General features: G+C 38.2%; 1 protein-coding gene across 2 annotated transcripts in view; it reads right to left on the minus strand.

Moving 5' to 3' along the window:
* Positions 1–2,196: 2,196 nt before the first annotated feature.
* Positions 2,197–21,250, minus strand: part of LOC124623659 (sodium- and chloride-dependent GABA transporter ine-like) — a 332,671-nt gene continuing 313,617 nt past the window's right edge. Inside the window, exons 9-11 of one of the 2 annotated variants that reach the window (XM_047149051.1) lie at positions 19,973–20,173; positions 10,334–10,510; positions 2,197–3,317 (exon numbers count right to left, since the gene is read on the minus strand). In XM_047149051.1, coding sequence (XP_047005007.1) covers positions 3,150–3,317; positions 10,334–10,510; positions 19,973–20,173 — 546 coding nt within the window. In that variant the 3' untranslated portion in view covers positions 2,197–3,149. Of the gene's footprint in view, positions 3,318–10,333; positions 10,511–19,972; positions 20,174–21,250 lie in introns of those variants that run through there. The other variant, XM_047149052.1, reaches the window with a different exon arrangement.

A 21,250-nucleotide genomic window follows, 5' to 3' on the forward strand; every position in this document is an offset into this window, starting at 1 on the left:
TGTGGCTTACCAAAGAGATAAAAATATCTTGTAAACAGAAAAGAGAAATGTATCTTATAGCTAGGAGGAGTAATGATTCAGAAACAGTGGAACATTATAAAAGCTACTGCATTGTATTAAGAATAGTTATTAAAAAGTCCAGAAGTATGTGCATTATGTCTGAGATTAGCACATCTGATAGCAAAATTAAAACAATTTGGAATATTGTTAAAAGGGGAACATGGCAACCAAGAGCGCAGAAAGAATGTATTTCTATCAAACTCAATGAAAAATCTGTTAACAAAACATCAGAAGTAGAAAACATTTTTAATAATCATTCTTTAAGTGTTGTAGAGAACACAGGATCCAGCTATTTATTAGAAAATGCAAGGGAGTGTATGGAAGAGGCAATACCTACGCAATTTGATAAAATTGAAATTCAATCCACCTCTTCTACTGAAATTAGGGAAATAATAAATTCACTCAAAAGTAAAAGCTCATGTGTAACTGATGGCATTTTCAACAGAGTACTAAAATCTTGTTCCAACAAAAAAGCGGAATTCTCAGCCACATATGTAGTAGCTCACTGAAACAGGGCATTTTTTCAGATAGACTGAAATACACTATTGTTAAACCATTGCACAAAAAAGAGGATATGTCTGACGCTAATGACTACTGCTCGGTCTCACTTCTGACAGCTTCATCCAAAAATTCTTGAAAAAGTAATGTATTCAAAAGTAGCCAAGAGTAAGCTTTTGATTGTGTGAATAGTGAAATTGTACTAGATAACCTTAAGTATTGTGGTATGAGTGGGACAGTGCACCAAATGGTTTAATTCATATTTAATTGGAAGAATGCACAAGGCTGAAATTAACAGTATGTAATGATCTGCAGTGTTGGCTAACTGGAGAGGTATGAAGAATGGTGCCCCATAGTGTTCAGTCTTGGGTCCTTTATTGTTCTTAATATCTATGAATGACTTGCCACTCTGTATTCATAAAGATGCAAAGCTAGTTCTTGTTGCTGATGATACATTTATAGTAATCACACTCAACAAACAAGAATCAGCTGAGGAAATTGTAAATAACGTCTTTCAGAAAATTATCAAGTAGTTCTCTACAAACGGACTCACACTAAATTTTGAGAAAACACATTATATACAATTTCGTACAAGAAATGGCATAACACCATTGAGAAATATAGACTATGAACAGAAGTCTGTTGCTAAGGCAGAGTATTCAAAATTTCTGGGGATGTGCATTGATGAGAAATTGCATTGGAAGAAACACATTGATGACCTGCTGAAACAGTTAGGTTCAGCTACTGATGTTGTTGTGGTTACTGCAAACCCTGGTGATAAACATATCAGTAAATTAGCCTACTATGCCTATTTTCATTCACTGCTTTCATATGGCTTCATATTTTGGGTAATTCATCATTAAGAGAAAAAGTATTCATTGCACAAAAGTGTGTAATCAGAATAATAGCTGCAACCCACCCAAGATCACCTTGCAGACATTTATTTAAGGAACTCAGGATATTCACAGTACCTTCGCAATGCATATATTCACTTATGAAATTTTTTATTAATAATCCACCCCAATTCCAAAAGTAACAGCAAAGTACATAGCTACAACACTAGAAAAAAGAATTATCTTCACTATTCTGGGTTAGATCTGACTTTGTCACAGAAAGGGGTGAATTACGCTGCCACAAAAATCGTTGGTCATTTGCCAAATAACATTAAAAGTCTGACAGATAGCCAACCAGCATTTAAAAACAAACTAAAAGAATTTATGAATGACAACTACACCTACTCAATTTTTATATATGAAGCAGTAAAAAAAACACACCATTACCACCACCACCACCACCACCACCACCACCACCAACAACAACAACAACAACAACAGCAGCAGCTTATGTTAAAGTGACACATTCCACATCATTGCAAAATGTCATATGCAGGATCTATGGGACTAGTATTAATGTATGTATGTATGAATGTATGTATTTTTCACACAGTATATCTCCAGTGGTCAGCATGCTCCTAATAAATGGGTAATTAATAGATTCCTTACTTACTTACTCACTCACTCACTCACTTTCTTTCTTTATCCTTTGCTTCCCTACTGAAACATTCACCAACCCCTTCATACCTACAGTATTTTAACTTGCCTCTATTAGTGAACAGTTAAAAATAAGTAAAGACAAATGTTACCACACTCATGTCACATTTTATTTCACAGAAATAATGGAGAAAGATAAATCAATTAACTTACAAGAGATTGGAGAGGAAACAATCAACCGTAGTACATGACAGGAAATGACTGTGACTAGTTCATAGTAAAATGACTGAAGTGGCAAACTTTTAGGAATAACATTTTGCAGTTCAGTTTTAGGAGTTTGTACATAATGTCAGGTCACATTTGGCTCAGGACTCCGAAATTTGGACTCTGTTTCTGATTGACAATCAATGAATGACAAGTTTGAGGGAAGTTAGAACTACTTAAGTGAAATAAGTTATCAGCCTCTTTCTGCACAATAAAGTCTTATATAAGTAAATATAGCAACATACAATTGCATGTATCCAATATCTAAAGATCAAAAAACTACATATTTACAAATGTGATAAATACCACAATGCTTTGAACACAGTACATACATACAATATTTCCTACAATGGGATGATAATCTTACAGTGCTCAATTAACAGCATGATTACTACAGTACAATATTTGGACAGATCATCTTATCTAATCAAGAGAACTTAAAAAATATGATACACTTACAATCTTTATATTTATAAGCTTCATGAAGTATGGATTTTAACTACACATGATAATGATATAACTTTTGAACCATCTACAATGAGGTAAAATGCAAGTTTGATGGCACAGGGAATGCATGAGAGACAAAGGTTTTCTAAAATGGTTTTGTATCTGGTACAACTGTCATTTACAAAATAACCTGTTGTAAACACACAAACTGCAGTGCAGAAACAACAATAATTTAAATTCCACTAAGTCAATGTTCACAACAGTTAATCTCCTTTATATAATATCCTTTATAGAGGAAATACTTCTATTTTGAAGCATGTCTTTTTAATACTGCTGGACACCTGTTTTTCAAAAGAGCAAGCCCAGCACTTAGGAAACTCTCTAATGTTTTTAAGGTGTGGTTACAGTTATAATTTGGTTTAGCTGAGATTCAGTTTTATTATCAAGTAATGTTAACAGTTCCCGTGGCTGCTCCTTGTTTTGCTTTAAATGTTCACATCTATCACTACCACATTGTTCACATTCTATTATGTGAGACCTGATGGAGTTCTTTAGCTTCTGAAATAAAAATAAAACTACATTAGAAATGCAAATTACCATTTTCATACTGTAAGGATAACATACTTCATATACTAAACATAAAATTCTACACATTATAGTTTTCTAAGCAGACACGTCTCTTATATGTGGAGGTACTCACTCTCCAGCACATTCTACCTCCTCAGAAATCACCCTCATTCACTAATCTAGCATTGGCTTTTGGTCCTTCTTTATATGTCTATTTGAATGTTTATTTATAACAAAATAATTTAATTGGACAGATAAATAAAAAATCTACTCACAAAGTGGCAGCAGAACACACACATAAAAGGAGGTTATATTCAGGCAAGCTTCCAGAGCCAGTGGCTCCTTCTTCAGGCAGGAGAGTAGAAGTGGAAGGAAGAGTGGTGAAGGGAAAGGACTGGAGAGGTCTATGAAAAGGGGTAGATTTCAGGAAAGTCACTCAGAACTGCAAGTCAGGGGAGACTTACCACACAAGATGAGAAGGAAAGACTGATTGTTGGGGACTGCATCAGATGAGATTTGAAAACCTGAGAGCTTAAAGATGGAAGACAGTATAATATGCAATACAGAGATTATTGCTTAAACATCATTTATGAGTTAATAAGAGTGAAAAGCTAAGTTGGTGGTACATAACAGATGTGGGAGGGAGCAGTGAAAAATAGATGGGTAAGACAGTAAAAGATGTAGAAAACTAAAGAATAGTTACTCTGAAGAAATGTTGAGATGGAAGAAATTGACTTAAATTAAGGTCAGGTGGGTGGCAGGAACCAAGGACATGTTGTAACACTAGCTCCCACCTGCAGAGTTCTGAGAAACTGGTTCTGGGTGAAGAATCCAGATGGCACATGTGGTGAAACAGGCACCGAAGTCATGATCGTCATACTGTAGAGCATGCTCTGCAACAATATATTGTGTGTTGCCAGTAAACACCCTCTGCGTATGCTCATTCATCCTAACTGACAATTTGGTGTTAGTCATGCTGATGCAAAAACGCCAAACAGTGTTTACATAAAGGCTGGTATATGACGTGTTGTTTCACTGGTGGCTCTCCCTTTGATAGTACGGGTTTTCCAATTACAATACTGCTATAGGTGGTGGTAGGAGGGTGCAAAGGGCAAGTCTTGCAGTGGGAAGGGTCACAGGGGTTGGAGCTGTCGGGTAGGGAGATGGATGTAGAAAGAGCATAGGGTCTGACAAGAATATTGCAGAGATTGGGAGGCCGATGAAAAGTTGTTCTAGGTGGGGTGGGCAAAATTTCAGACAGAATGGATCTCATTTCAAGACATGATTTTGGGAAGTCATAACCCTGCTGATTAATACATTTCAGACCAGGATAATAGTGAGTAATGTTTGTTTACGTGTCTCCAAGCACACAAGAAATGCCAGGGCTGCTTTGTCACGGTGTACTTGTGTCTGACCTCCATGTACTTTTAGCTTTCAACTCCTTAATAAAATGTTGCACACAGTGAGTGATGTCTGGAAATCCCAATGGATACATGAATGTACATATACTGTGCCATAAAATTTTGATTCACTAGTCTCATCGTCATTTAAAAAAGGCTCTGAAGAAGACATGGGAAATTATCATCCAATTTCCATTTTTCCTGTGTTTTCTGAGATATTTGAAATGACTGTTGCAACCCAAATTCAAAATTTCTGTCACAAATTTAATGTTATATCATAAAATCAATTTGGCTTCCAAAAAGGCAAAAGTATGATTTATGAAATTAATGAATTCACAAATAAAGTTAGTTTCACCTTAGATAAATAAAAAAAGCTGCAGAAATCTTCTGTGACTTATCCAAGGTGTTAGGCTGTGTAAACCAATCACTATTATTATACAAAATGCAAAAATAGGGAATTACATGCAGTGGCTTACAGTGGTGTAAGTTATATTTGACAAAGTGACAGAAAAGGGTTGTCATAACACCAGACAAAAGAAAATATTTCTCAAAATGGAGAACTATCTTACAGATGATACCACGAGGCCCAATCCTTTTTCTTTTTTACATAAATGTCTTACACATAAATATAAATCATCATTCAGTTTTATTTGCTGATGACAGATCACTACTGATAGAAAATAAAAGTGCAGAAGAAATTCCCAAAAATATCATGAAAACTCTAGAAAATCTAAATGTGTGGTTTCATCTAAATGGCCTGTAACTAAATATTTCAAAAACACAGCTTATGCAGTTTAAGACAAAACAGTCTAAAATAAATTATATTCAAATTATGCATGGAAGTCTGGAACTAAACAAAGCAGAATGTGTTGAATTCTCAGGAATGCAGTTGGACAGAAATCTGTCATGGTTCTCACATATAGACTATTTAAAAGATAATGTCAATCATAGCCAATGTCTCTGCCACAGACATGAAAAAAGTAGTGTACCATAGCTACTTGAGGCAATAATGAGATACGGCATTGTCTTTGAGGGAAATACTGGCAGTTTGACAAGAATACTAACTTTACAGAAAAAAATTATAACAACACATTCCTGTCTACAGATTCATAAGCTCTGAGAAAGCCAATTAAGGTCACTATAAAGTGTTTTTATCTTTCATGTGACATTCTTCTAATATCTGATGTTCTAATATCCTTTTCAGTCCAAAAGTCTGTTCAGTGAAGTTCCTCACTTTTCAGAAAACAACCTGATAGTCTCCAGTGCCTGACTTGAGCTGCTCTTCTATCCTACTCACCAATTATCTAGAGATTATATTACTGATTTCTGAAAAGCATTTGACGTAGTACCACACCTACACTTATTGTAGGATCATATGGGGTGTGAAGTACAATTTGTGACTGGATTGAGGACTTTTTTGGTAGGGAAGACACAGCATGTTATCTCGGATGGAGAGGCATCATCAGATGTAGAGAGAGCTTCGGGTGCACCCCAGGGAAGGATGTTGGGACCCTTGCTATTCATGTTGTACATTAATGACCTTGTAAACAATATTAATAGTAAAATCAGGCTTTTTGCACATGATGCAGTCATCTATAATGAAGTATTATCTGAAGAAGCTGCATTAATATTCAAACAGATCTCAATAAGATTTCCAAGTGGTGCTAAGATTGGCAACTTGCTTTAAATGTTCAGAAATGTAAAATTCTGCACTTCACAAAACTTAAAAATGTATTATCCCAAGAATACAATATCAATAAATCACTGTTGGAATTCGCCGGCTCCTACATATACATGAGTTACTCATACGTATACCTGGGTGTAACACTTTGCAGGGATATGAAATGGGATGAGCACATAGGCTCAGTTGTAGGTAAAGCAGGTGGTAGACTACAGTTTATTGGTAGAATACTGGGAAAGTGCAATCAGAGTGTTAGAGTGACAGTGAGGAAACTGAAATGACTCTTTAAGATAAACGTAAACTATCCTGACAAAGTCTATCAACCAAGTTTTGAGAATAGGCTTTAAATGATGACTCTAGGAATATACTACACCCCACCCGCTCTATGTATCACTCATCACTCACATAGGGATGATGAGGACAAGATTAGAATAATTACAGCATGCACAGAGGCAGTCAATCATTCTTCCCCTGCTTCATATGTGAATGGAATGGAAAGAAACATTAATAACTGGTATGAAGGAACATACCCTCTGCTATGCACTTTGTGGTGGTCTGCAGAGTGTGGATGTAGACTTAGAGGTTGTTGCAGTTATCCAGTACCATTTTGTCACTCTTCTCATGAATTGGCATGATGGCTTTTTCCCAGGCTTTTGATATCTTTCTGTTCATCCAGATGTCCTTTATTATTCTTTTATATACTTTGCTCTGTCACCAGACAGCCCCATTTAATTCCCTCAGTGTAAATGCCATCATAACCTTCAACCTTATTGCTCTTGAGAATCTAAATTATTTTTAACACTTCCATGAAGGTGCGTGTATGAGCTCTGCAGTTTACCTTGTTGTATTGTAGCATTAACCTTCCTGTAGGTGTTCCAGGGTCAGCAGATTGTTTAAGTACCTTGCCATTTCCACAAATTGCATCTTTCTCTCTATTTTCAGTTCAACATCATGTCATTTCACATTGCTTCATGGCCCTTTTATCTTGTTCTTTATCTCCTTACAGAAGGCTCTTGTCTGGTTTTCCTTGACTGCATGATCAGCTTTTCCAACTTTCATTCCACTTGTTTTTCCTGGAATTTATTATTATTTTAGTAGTTATTCTCAGTTTCACAAATTTTCGAGTTGTTTTCTTTCTTAGTTTTCTGCCAGAGCCTCCATACACTTCTTGCAGACTCAATAGCTTCTTTACACTCATCCATCTACCACTCTTATTTTCTTTTACGTCTGCATCTACACTGATACTCTGCAAACCACTGTGAAGTGCACGGCAGAAGGTATTTCTTCCCATTGTATAAGTTATTAGGATTTCTTCCTGTTCCATTCATGTATTTAGTGTGGGAAGAATGATTGTTTAAATGCCTCTATGGTGCTGTAATTAACCTAATCTTGCCCTCACAATCCCTATGCGAGTGGTAAGGAGGTGGTTGTAGTACATTCCTAGAATCATCATTTAAAGCCAGTTCTTGGAACTTTGTAAGCAAGCTTTCTTGGGATAGTTTACAAGTATCTTCAAGTGTCTGCCAGTTCAGTTTCTTCAGCATCTCTGTGACACAGTCCCATGGGTCAAACATATCTGTGACCATTTGTGTTGCCCTTCTCTTGTTACTTGGGAGCAGTCATTCTCATTCCACTTTTATGATGTCCTTCACTTTCTCCCACATGTTTTAACTGTAAAATCCCTTGAAAATTGGAACCCTTCAACCCCCACAAACCAACCAGCCAACCAACCTTGCAAATTCATTCTTGTATCTGTTCAAAAGTTATTTGTTAACTCTGTTAGTGTTCATGGTTTTCTATCTTTGATTTCTATTTTGTAGCCATTTGCATTTCATTTCAGTGAGGCAATAGTCAGATTCCATTCTACAGTTTTCATGACACTAGTGTTCAAAATCTCTGTGGTTCTTGTCTTGGGTCATTACATGGTCTAATTGTCTTTCGCTAACCCTATTACCTAGTCATTTTATCTTCTTAGATGCATTGACTTTATAGTGAGTGGTCACATTTCTCAGCTTGAGCCTCCTGAACAGATTTGCTAGCATCTCTCCATTCTCATTGATTCTCTTGCGTGCCAAATATTCTATTACAAGGCCTTTAAATCTCTTCTCTGTACCAAACTGTGCATTGGAAATACCCAACAGGACTGTTACTCCCCTCTTATTTGCTTCTGTCATTACCTTATATATTATGTTCCAGAACTGCTCTGTTCCTGCATTGTCTTTTCTGTTTTTTAATTCGCAGGTGCATGTACATTTATAAGGATATAGATTTTGTTTCATGTATTCATCCTCAGGTACAAGAGTGTCTTGTTGACACCCTTCCATTCAGAAACATTAGTCAGGTAGTGCCTGTCTACCACAACATTCTGACTTCGATGTGTTCTCATTGATGAATCTTATTTCTTGCAGTGCCAGGATGGGTATTCTATATCCTTTCATACTACCCAGGACTTGCTTTACTTTGTCAATCTTGATTATAATCTGAATGTTAATGGCTCCCAATTTAAAGGTCAGTTTTCATATTATTTCACTGTCTGATTCATTACAGATAATGAGGAAGCACCTCAAATGTATTGGTTGGGGTGTAGTAGCTCAAATTCTTCCTCGCCCTCACCCCTTTTCCCTCCCCCTGTGTACAGTGCCCCTATATCTCACTGGTGTGCCACTTACAATAAAGACAATGATTGGTGGTATGTCCCCATCCAGTATTTATTTTGAAGGAGACAGTATCCACCGACAAAGTAAGTACTTGAGGTACCTTTGATACCTACTGGTAGACTGTTTAACACAACTGATTGCACTAGTTTATAATCCATAGAGGTGGTTTTCATCTGTTTACAAATTGCAATTAACCCATTTTTTCATGTGCAAAGACAACACTTTCAGTGGAGCTGCAATGCTCTACATTGGCCAAAACTATGCTGTCAAGTTTTTCCTAACTTGTTATGATTTAGCTTCTTTATGATTGGGCCTGCAGCGAAATACATATATGTCTTGAAATGACATCGTAAGTATGGTTTCAGTATCACTGCTTAAAATAATAATCAATAAATGTTTTAAGCAGTGATACTGGAGCCTGACTTACAATTGTCATGATTTGTGCATCCTCTCTCTGTTCCCTTCTACCCTCCCTTCATACTCCTTTGTCCCTCCCTCAAACATGCAGGATTCAAGTTTTTCCTTTAATATCCTCTTCTACCCTCCTCGTTTCATCCAAAAATATGGCTTTTCATATCTGTTACTTTTTCCATTCTAACTGTATTTTCTTTCTTATTTTCTCTATTTCCCCCCTGTTAATTTGCACTACATACTGTTGTAGAAAATGAGATATCATATAATTCTATAATGCTTGCTGGGAAATCGGTGACCATTTTTTGCATGGATAAACTTTTCATTTGCTGCCAATAAAGACAAAGTTGTACCAAAATGTTCCTAAGTCTACATAGAATTGTTATGACTCCATTTGAATTGTCCAGCTTTCTTTATGACTACAAGTGGCTTAGATTATTCATGAATTTTTGAACACAAACAAGATGACAGAATTTGTCCCCAAGGGACCAAATCTGAAGATGCAAGTGCAGATTAAGATCTAGTTGGAACATAATTTTATCAGTTATCATTGGTTTCTCCATCTTAAGCTCACTGCAGTTAATTTAAGTAAGATTAAGACTGATTTTAACAGCTGCTGCAGGAGATGGCCATACAAACAAACATATTATAATACTTTTAGTTAATATATTTTGGGAACTTTAATTCCCTCTTCTATACCCTTCTCCAATGTCTTCATTTGAAGCGTTACAGTATAATGGCCTATGTATTGACAAATAGTCCAGAAAATGATGTCAGGATCAATTGCAAATGTGGTAAATATGGAAACTAAATGTAAAATAATTATCATATTTTTATTAGTTGTTCTTCACTACTTACTTCTTTAAGTGTTGATCCCTCAGCCTTAATTACAACAACAACAGCAAATGCTGGTATGCACAGGAGTGATGCTGACGCTATGCACCAACCAAGCACTTCTGCCCAAACTGGGTACCTATACTCTCCGTTGTTGTATGTGGGAGACTCATAATCTATGAGGCAGAATACCCACACACACTGTAAAGAAGACAATTGACAAAATCAGAAATGATAGAGTCACTTTTTTATTACAGCAAAAAATTGAAAGTTACAAATTAAAATGAGACTATGGGAATGGACAGAAAAAAGAGGGAAGGGAAATGAAAGCAGGTGCTGTAATTTTTGTAGTTGTGTTATATTTTGCTGTCAGTAGCTCTGAGTTGACCTTTACATTACAGTTGTTCAGAATGAATGTACTAAAGTATGGAATACAGTGTGCTGCAACCAGTGCAGTGAAACAACCAATCTAAGGAGATAGATAGATAGATAGATAGATAGATAGATAGAGAGAGAGAGAGAGAGAGAGAGAGAGAGAGAGAGAGAGAGAAAGGTGTGAGGAGCAGCAAAGTGGAGTGAGGAGTGTAACAGACATAGTAACTGCAGCATACAACGTGTCTGGATGCTTTCACAGGTGACTCTTGGATCCTTAACCATGAGAAGAAATGATGGAAAATTTGGGCTAGCTAGACAGATGTCTGTATATTTTGAAGGACTCTGGAAATATTATCAGGATATTTTTATCACTCCTACATCCCAATACGAGGTCCCCCCCCCCTCCACACACACACACAAACACACACACACACACACACACACACACAGGAGCCTCATTTGTGGCGACTAACTGTTGAGATTCCAGAGGAAAGAGCAGATGCAGTCCTTGTTGTGGGTTCTGATAATGTAGAATTTGTTAATGAATTTGAAGTAGACCAATGGTTTGTAATGTTGAATGGATGGGAAAGATTCCATTAGGTGGCCGACTAAGATGTTTTTGCATACCCCTGACAGGTACAGGGATTCATTTGTAGATCTTGCCATCAAAGGAGAAGTAATTATGGATAAGAATGTAGCTTGACAAGCAGACTGTGGAGGAGGTACTAAGTTTTGTGTCAAGATGATAATGGGGAATTTAGTGAGTGAGTGTATGGGGGTGGGGGGTGGGGGGTGGGGGAAGAAGGGAGGTTGGCATCCAAAGATGGAGCATTTAAGCAACGAAGAAAACAGCATTGTCGTATGCCAGCTGTGCTGGAATTGCTGTGGAGTATTCAATGTAGATATGACTATTACATTGCCTGCTCACATGGAAGGCCACCACAAAACAACCTGTTGTGACTAAATTCAACCAGGTTGCAGAATGCAGCACACAGCACAGCATCTATGACATCAAGTACTGCTTCAAATGCCCTGCCACTTGGCTCTTATTCCCCTCCTACTCTAGCATAAGCTTTTAAGCTTTTCTGATCTGCACAGACAGCAACTGTCCGTACAGTATATAATCATTTCCAAAATATGCCCACCCCTCCCAGCTCTGAAATCTCCGCTAGTCTCCAATCACGAGCTGTCGTGTCCCTCCCTCCAACATCCTTGCCTCACTGTTTGCATCTCCTCTTTCCTAAAAATATATGGTCTGCTTCTCCGGTTTTGTGACTGGTACCAGAATTCAAAGCAGTATTTTATATCTACTGTTATTATCAAGAGTAATATTGTAATGTTACCTGTGGGCAGACCTTTAAGCAAACTTATTGACCTGCCAAAATCTCTGTGTGGAAAGCAATTAATTACACAACAATTCTATGTGAACTCTCGAATTATCCAATGTGCAAGTTGTCTTCCTAGATGTCAATCTCCACCTCTCCAGTGGCTCCATAAATACGTCTGTTCATATCAAGTGCACCAATCATCAACAATAACTACATTTCGACAACTGTCGCCTGTTTCATGTCAAAAAGTCTCTTTCTTACAGCCTTGCTACCTATGGGTGCTGCATCTGAAGCGAAAAGCTGGAGTTGTCAAAATATGCTGATAACTTTTGGGTTGTTTTGAAATTCCACCTTATGTGAACACTAACTTTTTATTCACCCCAACATGTTTTGGCACCTATGTGTTATCTTCTGTGCATAGAATTTTATTTCTATGAAGTATAATATAAAGTTTATAATAATTCATCTATTGTAGGCCTAAAAATTTTAACATGTGCATTTGATCAATATTATGAGAAGGATAGTTGCTACTCACCATATAGCGCAAATGCTGAGTCACAGACAGGCACGACAAAAAAGACCATCAAACAAAAGTTTGGCAGTCTTTTTGTTGTGCTGGTCTGTGACTCAGCCATCCACTATATAGTGAGTAGCAATGATCCTTTTCGTAGTATTGTTATTATTCCAGCCTAAATTTTCTATTGTTTGAACATGTGCATTTTGTTTGGTTTGTTTTGACAGCTCACCTGAAAATTACATTGCTAATGTAACTCTGTTGTTATAGAGGGGTTCCTGTACCCTTTCTCTCATTTTTGACAGCATGGCATCTGCAAAGTTGTCATGAAGCAAGACATTTCTTCACAACTAATTTGCGTATGTCATGGCGACAAAAATTATAAATCACAAGCATGGACAAATGTCAAGAGGAGATTCAGACCTTGATAAGATAATTCTCTATACCAATAACCTCACCAGAGCCTTTATTGGCAGCCAATACTCTATTTCAACCAGACCATAAATAGATCTCCCACTCCATCTCCCCATCACCTTCTCTGACACCATTTGCGCAGCTGCCGAGACATCTATCTTTCTCGCTCCCGCCTTGCACTATTCCTCAAGCCCCTTTGCCTTCCGTGTTCTTTCCTACACTCTCCCCACATCTGTCAGCCAAGGTAACTGCTCTCAGTAATCCATATTCTTTAATCAGTGCTGTTAGTGCTGCCACTGTGTCTGTGTGTGTGTGTGTGTGTGTGTGTGTGTGTGTGTGTGTGTGTGTGTGTACTTTCTGCTACAAGCAGAGCCACTGCTCTAAAGCTAGTGACCACTGTGTTCTGTGTGTGTATGCACCACACACCAATTTGCAATGGGTGAGTGGTTGCATTGCTCTTATTTTACATATTGTTCCATCCAGGAATTTCCATTATTATTAAAAATTTCTTTTTCTTTTTGTATTAAATTAATGTTTGCATGGCATAATGGATTAGTAGCTTTCTATTTACTTTTGTTTTTATATTTTCTTTGTTTATTACTATTTTTTTAATTTGGTATTCGTATTTCATAGATCCGTACATGCCAGTAATTCGCTTGGATGTGGAATGTGTCAATATAATTGTACAAATACAATTAATACTACAGAATAATAATAACATAGTACAGTAATATAAATAATTGCAAGTATCAAATTTTCTTATTTACTAGATAACATTCATCTAGCATTAAACAATGGAAAATTCAGGATGGAATGTAACTACTATGAAAAGAAAAGTTGCGACTCACCATATAATGAGATGCTGAGTCGCAGATATGCACCACAAAAAGACTGCCACAAGTAAAGCTTTCAGCCATTAAGGCCTTTGTCATGTCAACTATAGACAGACAGACAGACACACAGACACACACACACACACACACACACACACACACACACACACACACACGACTGCAGTCTCAGGCGATTAAAACCATACTGTGAGCAGCAGCACTAGTTTATGATGGGAGTGGGGACTGGATGGGGATAAAGAGGAGGCTGGGGGAGGGTTGTTGTTAGTGTTGTGGTCTTCAGTCCTCAGACTGGTTTGATGCAGCTCTCCATGCTATTCTATCCTGTGCAAGCTTCTTCATCTCCCAGTACCCACTGCAGCCTACATCCTTCTGAATATGCTTAGTGTATTCATCTCTTGGTCTCCCTCTATGATTTTTACCCTCCAGCTGCCCTCCAATACTAAATTGGTGATCCCTCGATGTCTCAGAACATGTCCTACCAACTGATCCCTTCTTCTAGTCAAGTTGTGCCACAAACTCCTCTTCTCCCCAATTCTATTCAGTACCTCCTCATTAGTTATGTGATCTACCCACCTAATCTTCAGTACTCTTATGTAGCACCACATTTCGAAAGCTTCTATTCTCTTCTTGTCCAAACTATTTATCGTCCATGTTTCACTTCCATACATGGCTACACTCCATACAAATACTTTCAGAAACGACTTCCTGACACTGAAATCTATACTCGATGTTAACAAATTTCTCTTCTTCAGAAACGCTTTCCTTTCCATTGCCAGTCTACATTTTACATCCTCTCTACTTCGACCATCATCAGTTATTTTGCTCTCGAAATAGCAAAACTCCTTTACTACTTTAAATGTCTCATTTCGTAATCCAATTCCCTCAGCTCACCCGACTTAATTCAACTACATTCCATTATCCTCGATTTTCTTTTGTTGATGTTCATCTTACGCCCTCCTTTCAGGACAATGTCCATTCCGTTCAACTGCTCTTCCATGTCCTTTGCTGTCTCTGACAGAATTACAATGTCATCAGCGAACCTCAAAGTTTTTATTTCTTCTCCATGGATTTTAATACCTACTTCGAATTTTTCTTTTGTTTCCTTTACTGCTTGCTCAATATACAGATTGAATAAGATCGGGGAGAGGCTACAACCCTGTCTCACTCCCTTCCCAACCACTGCTTCCCTTTCATGTCCCTCAACTCTTATGACCGCCATCTGGTTTCTGTACAAATTGTAAATAGCCTTTCACTCTCTGTATTTTACCCCTGCCACCTTCAGAATTTGAAAGAGAGTATTCCAATCAACATTGTCAAAAGCTTTCTCTAAGTCTACAAATGCTAGAAACGTAGGTTTGCCTTTCCTTAATCTTTTTTCTAAGATAAGCCGTAGGGTCAGTATTGCCTCACGTGTTCCAACATTTCTACGGAATCCAAACTGATCCTATCTGAGGTCGGCTACTATCAGTTTTTCCATTCGTCTGTAAAGAATTCGCGTTAGTATTTTGCAGCTGTGACTTATTAAACTGATAGTTTGGTAATTTTCACATCTGTCAACACCTGCTTTCTTTGGGATTGGAATTATTATATTCTTCTTGAAGTCTGAGGGTATTTCGCCTGTCTCATACATCTTGCTCACCAGATGGTAGAGTTTTGTCAGGACTGGCTCTCCCAAGGCTGTCAGTAGTTCTAATGGATTGTTGTCTACTCCGGGGGCCTTGTTTCAACTCAGGTCTTTCAGTGCTCTGTCAAACTCTTCACGCAGTATCATATCTCCCATTTCATCTTCATCTACATCCTCTTCCAATTCCGTAATATTCTCCTCAAGTACATCACCCTTGTATAGACCCTCTATATACTCCTTCCACCTTTCTGCTTTCCTCCTTTGCTTAGAACTGGGTTGCCATCTGAGCTCTTGATATTCATACAAGTCGTTCTCTTATCTCCAAAGGTGTCTTTAATTTTCCTGTAGGCAGTATCTATCTTACCCCTAGTGAGATAGGCCTCTACATTCTTACCTTTGTCCTCTAGCCATCCCTGCTTAGCCACTTTGCACTTCCTGTCGATATCATTTTTGAGACGTTTGTATTCCTTTTTGCCTGCTTCATTTACTGCGTTTTTATATTTTCTCCTTTCATCAATTAAATTCAATATTTCACTGTCACCCAAGGGTTTCTACTAGCCCTCATCGTTTTACCTATTTTATCCTGTGCTGCCTTCACTATTTCATCCCTCAAAGCTACCCATTCTTCTTCTACTGTATTTCTTTCCCCCATTCCTGTCAATTGTTCCCTTTTGCTCTCCCTGAAACTCTGTACAACCTCTGTTTCTTTCAGTTTATCCAGGTCCCATCTCCTTAAATTCCCACCTTTTTGCAGTTTCTTCAGTTTTAATCTACAGTTCATAAGCAATAGATTGTGGCCAGAGTTCACATCTGCCCCTGGAAATGTCTTACAATTTAAAACCTGGTTCCTGAATCTCTGTCTTATCATTATATAATCTGATACCTTTTAGTATCTCCAGGCTTCTTCCATGTATACAACCTTCTTTCATGATTCTTGAACCAAGTGTTAGCTATGATTAAGTTATGCTCAGCGCAAAATTCCACCAGGCGGCTTCTTCTGTCACTTCTTAGCCCCAATCCATATTCACCACTATGTTTCCTTCTCTCCCTTTTCCTACTCTCTAATTCCAGTCACCCATGACTATTAAATTTTTGTCTCCCTTCACTACCTGAGTAATTTCTTTTATCTCACCATACATTTCATCAATTTCTTCATCATCTGCAGAGCTAGTTGGCATATAAACTTGCACTACTGTACTAGGTGTGGGCTTCGTGTCTATCTTGGCCACAATGATGCGTTCACTATGCTGTTTGTAGTAGCTTACCCGTACTCCTATATTTTTATTCATTATTAAACCTACTCCTGCATTACCCATATTTGATTTTGTATTTATAACCCTGTATTCACCTGACCAAAAGTCTTGTTCCTCCTGCCACCGAACTTCACTAACTCCCACTATATCTAACTTTAACCTATCCATATCTCTTTTTAAATTTTCTAACCTACCTGCCCGATTAAGGGATCTGACATTCCACGCTCCGATCCGTAGAATGCCAGTTTTCTTTCTCCTGATAACGACATCCTCTTGAGTAGTCCCTGCCCGGAGATCCGAATGGGGGACTATTTTACCTCCAGAATATTTTACCCAAGAGGACACCATCACCATTTAATCATACAGCAAAGCTGCATGCCCTCGGGAAAAATTACGGCTGTAGTTTCCCCTTGCTTTCTGCCGTTCGCAGTACCAGAACAGCAAGGCCATTTTGGTTAGCATTACAAGGCCAGAGCAGTCAATCATCCAGACTGTTGTGCCTCCAACTACTGAAAAGGCTGCTGCCTCTCTTCAGGCCTCTCAACAGATACCCTCCATTGTCGTTGCACCTACGGCTATCTGTATCGTTGAGGCACGCGAGCCTCCCCACCAACGGCAAGGTCTATGGTTCATGGGGGGGAGGGATAGTATGGATAGTATGATGTGGGTGGCAGACAGTTAAGTGCTGCTGGTTAGACAGAGGGCAGGGGAGGGGGTGGGGAAGTAGTGAGAAAGGAGAAAGTCTGGGTGTGATGGTGGAATGATGGCTGTGTAGTTCTGGAATGGTAACAGGGAAGGGGCTGGATGGGTGAGGACAATGACTAACTAAGGTTGAGCCCAGGAGGGTTACGGGAACATAGGCTGTATTGCAGGGAAAGTTCCCACCTGTGGAACTCAGAAAACCTGGTGTTGGTGGGAAGGATCCATATGGCACAGGTTGAAGCAGTCATTGAAATGAAGGATGTAATGCTTGGCAGCATGCTCAGCAACAGGGTGTTCCACTAGTTTCTTGGCTACAGATTATTGGTGGCCATTCATGCAGACAGACAGCTTGTTGGTTGCCATTCCCACATAGAATGTAGCACAGAGGTTGCAACTTAGTTTGTAGCTCATATGACTGGTTTCATAGGCAGCCCTGCCTGTGATGGGATAGGTGATTTTCGTGACCAGATTGGAGTAGGTGGTGGTGGGAGGATGTATGGGACAGGTCTTGACATCTAGGTCTATTACAGGGGTATGAGCCATGAGGTAAGGCGTTGGGAGCAGGGGTTACCTCACAGCTCATACCCCTGTAATAGACTTAGATGCAAGACCTGTCCCATACATCTTCCCACCACCACCTACTCCAATTCAGTCACAAACATCACCTACCCCATCATAGGCAGGGCTACTTGTGGAACCAGTTATGTGATCTACGAGCTGGGCTGCAACCAGCATGCTGCATTCTATGTGGGCAGAAAACCAAAAGCTGTCTGTCCGCATGAATGGTCACCAACAAACCACGGTCAAGAGATAAATGGACTGCCATGTTGCTGAACACACTGCCAAACATCATATCCTTCATTTCAATGACTGCTTCGCAGATTGTGCCTTATGGATCCTTCCCACCAACAGCAGCTTTTGTGAACTGCGCAGGTGGGAACTTTCCCTGCAATACATCCTACATTCCCACAACCCTCTTGGACTCAACCTTTGTTAGTCACTGTCCTCATCCATCCAGCCCTTCCCTGTTCCAATTCCAGCACTACACACCCGTCATTCCACCATCACACTCAGTCTTTCTCCTTTTCTGCTACTCCCTCCCGCTTTCTGTCTAACCTGCAGGAGCACTTCACTGTCCGCCACCCCCACCATACTATCCCTCCCCCTACCCACACCAGTCTCCTCTTTACCCCACCCAGTTGTCACTCCCATCATGCACTGGTGCTGCTGCTTGCAGTGTGGTTTCAATTGCCTGAGACTGCAGTCGTGTGTGTGAGTTGCGTTTGCGTGCACATGTTTGTGATGGCCAAAAGTTTTATTTGAGACAGTCTTTTTGTTGTGCCTATCTGCGACTTCAGCATCTCCGATATATGGTGAGTAGTCACTCTCCTTTTCATAATACTGTTACATTGATCTAGTACTGTAATTCACTGTCTAACATTAAAATAGTATTGTATCTTTCATCTAATAACTCAATAACAAGATATATCTTTTTATTCAAGAAGTGTATATGGGAACTTTTAATCACTTCTGGAAAAGAATTCATCTAAGGAGTACAGTGGACAGTCAAGTAGGTATTTCTTTAACATACATCTGAATAGCATTTCATTCTCTCTCATAATTTAATTAGGATGTGCATTAAAAGTCATAATAGCAGCATACTTTACTCCCTTCTGTACAAGTGAAGTTTTTTAGTTTAAAATAGAGATCATCTTTCCCTCTAGTGTTATAGTTGTGGTGCGAACAATTTTTTTCATAATGAGCATAGTTTTTAATGACACAATTCATCAGAGAGTATATGTACTGACTTATTGTTGTCAGTATTCCTAACTGAGTGACGAGTTTTCTATATGAGGTTCATGGAGAAACCCCACACATAATTCTGACTGCTCTCTTCTGAGCTGTTAGGACTTTTTTTTGGGGACTGGTCAATTACCCCAGAAGATTATGCCACAACTCATTAATGAGTGAAAGTGCCCAAAATAAGCCAATTTCTGAATGGTGATGTCCCCAAAATAAGTGATGATTCTTAAAGCAAAAGTTGCTGATGTCACCCTTTTTAGAGTCAGGAGCGACACATGATGTTCCCAGTTGAGCCTTCTGTCAATAAGAACCCCTTGGAATTTAGTGGAGTGTACCTGTTCTAGTACCTGTTTGTCATGTGCAATGACTATGTTCTCTAGATTTTTATTTTTAGTGTGGAACTGAATAAAATTAGTTTTTTAATATTAACTGAAAGAGAAACCAAGCTGCAGCTTCTTGGAGCATGTCATTAACATCAGGCTCTAGATCAGTAGCAGGCATACTGTCTAACACAATGCTTGTCTACCACAATTACATTCATTAATTCATAATACACTAGATGGAAAAATATTTCTCCTGGATCTGTACTTTTTTGGTTTCTGCATTTTTCCATTTATATCTACAATTTTTATTTGGAACTAATTATTATTTTATTAGTAATGTTTTATGTAATGCCTGTGGAAGAAACACAGTGACACAAATAGTAACCAACAAACTTTTGTTCATATTCTATCACTAGGAAAATAATTTCGCATTACTAATAACTAAGAATAAGTCTGAAAAATATCAGGCATACCATCAAAAGAACGGGTGCTGCTACCCACCAGCAAAATCTTATATAAAGTGAAGGAAACCTGCCAGTCATATCATTTACATTTCTTGCAAGTCTGTGGGCACCATACAGCCAAGAAATTCCAATCACTTCAAAGAATGCCAAGAACATTATTGATATTGAAGCAGCATATTGATCTACTAACTGGAAGAAGTAGATACCACCCTGGAAAAATAATTTGTTTATAATATCACATCACTAATTAGTAGTACATAATAATACAAAAATTACACCACCACTGCACATGAGTAGGGACGGGGGTTTGAAAGAATGTGCATAATGACATCTCAAATGGAGAACTAATTTAGAAGGTAACATGAAACACAATCATATCTAAAATTTGGAAAAAAGCAGGTAGCATGAAAGTCTTTTATCTGAAATATATTAAATAAAACTGCCTGCTGACAGAAGACAACTTCCAACATCTTAATATGAATTATTGTCAACAAGATGTATTTTTGAAAGAAAGCAACTGTTATATGATATTCCATATGCATTCCACAACACACATTTCCAATAGTTTACTTGAGTTACTGAGCCTTTTGACAATGTCAGATATGATGGAACAATTAGTATGAAAAGCACGAGTTGTATTTCCTAAGCAGCAAAGAAACTATAGAATATAGCATACTCTTAATAAAACTAGCTTATGATTTATGAAAAGAAGGAAACACTTTCAAAAAATTCCACCAAGTCATTAATCATAATGAAAACAAAAAAATAACATTCACTCAAGAAAATCTGGGCTGGAATACAATGTGTACAAGATGACAAACCACTTCACACCAAACAGAAGAGCTACTGAGCAAACAGGCACATCTTTAAGTATTCCCTCCCTCCCCCTCCCCCCACCCCCTCTTCTCCCCCTTCCTGCTCTTGCAGACACCACAAATAAAATTTCTATGAATAAAATCAAAAAGGTTTGGAGTCCGATCCTCTGTAACATCTCACTTAATGTGTATGTATTTCCTGATGTTCCTTCAGTTTCATTTGTATGTAAAGTGTGAAATTCCTTTGAATTTGGTGTAGTAATTGCAATAAACACAATCTTCCCTTCATGTTCTTATGCTGCTTTCACCTATATTGCAAGGAGTGTCACTTTCTTAGAACTGTCATTGTAGTTCTGTAATATTCACACTATATTCCAAGTATGCATATTTTTTGTTATGCAACATTTCTGTAATAAGAAGGCAAGGTGAAAACCTCTTTGACTGCTAGTAAACACAATTGACACTTAAAACA

The sequence above is a fragment of the Schistocerca americana genome, chromosome 1 (assembly GCF_021461395.2).
Source record: "Schistocerca americana isolate TAMUIC-IGC-003095 chromosome 1, iqSchAmer2.1, whole genome shotgun sequence".
Classification (NCBI taxonomy): domain Eukaryota; kingdom Metazoa; phylum Arthropoda; class Insecta; order Orthoptera; family Acrididae; genus Schistocerca; species Schistocerca americana.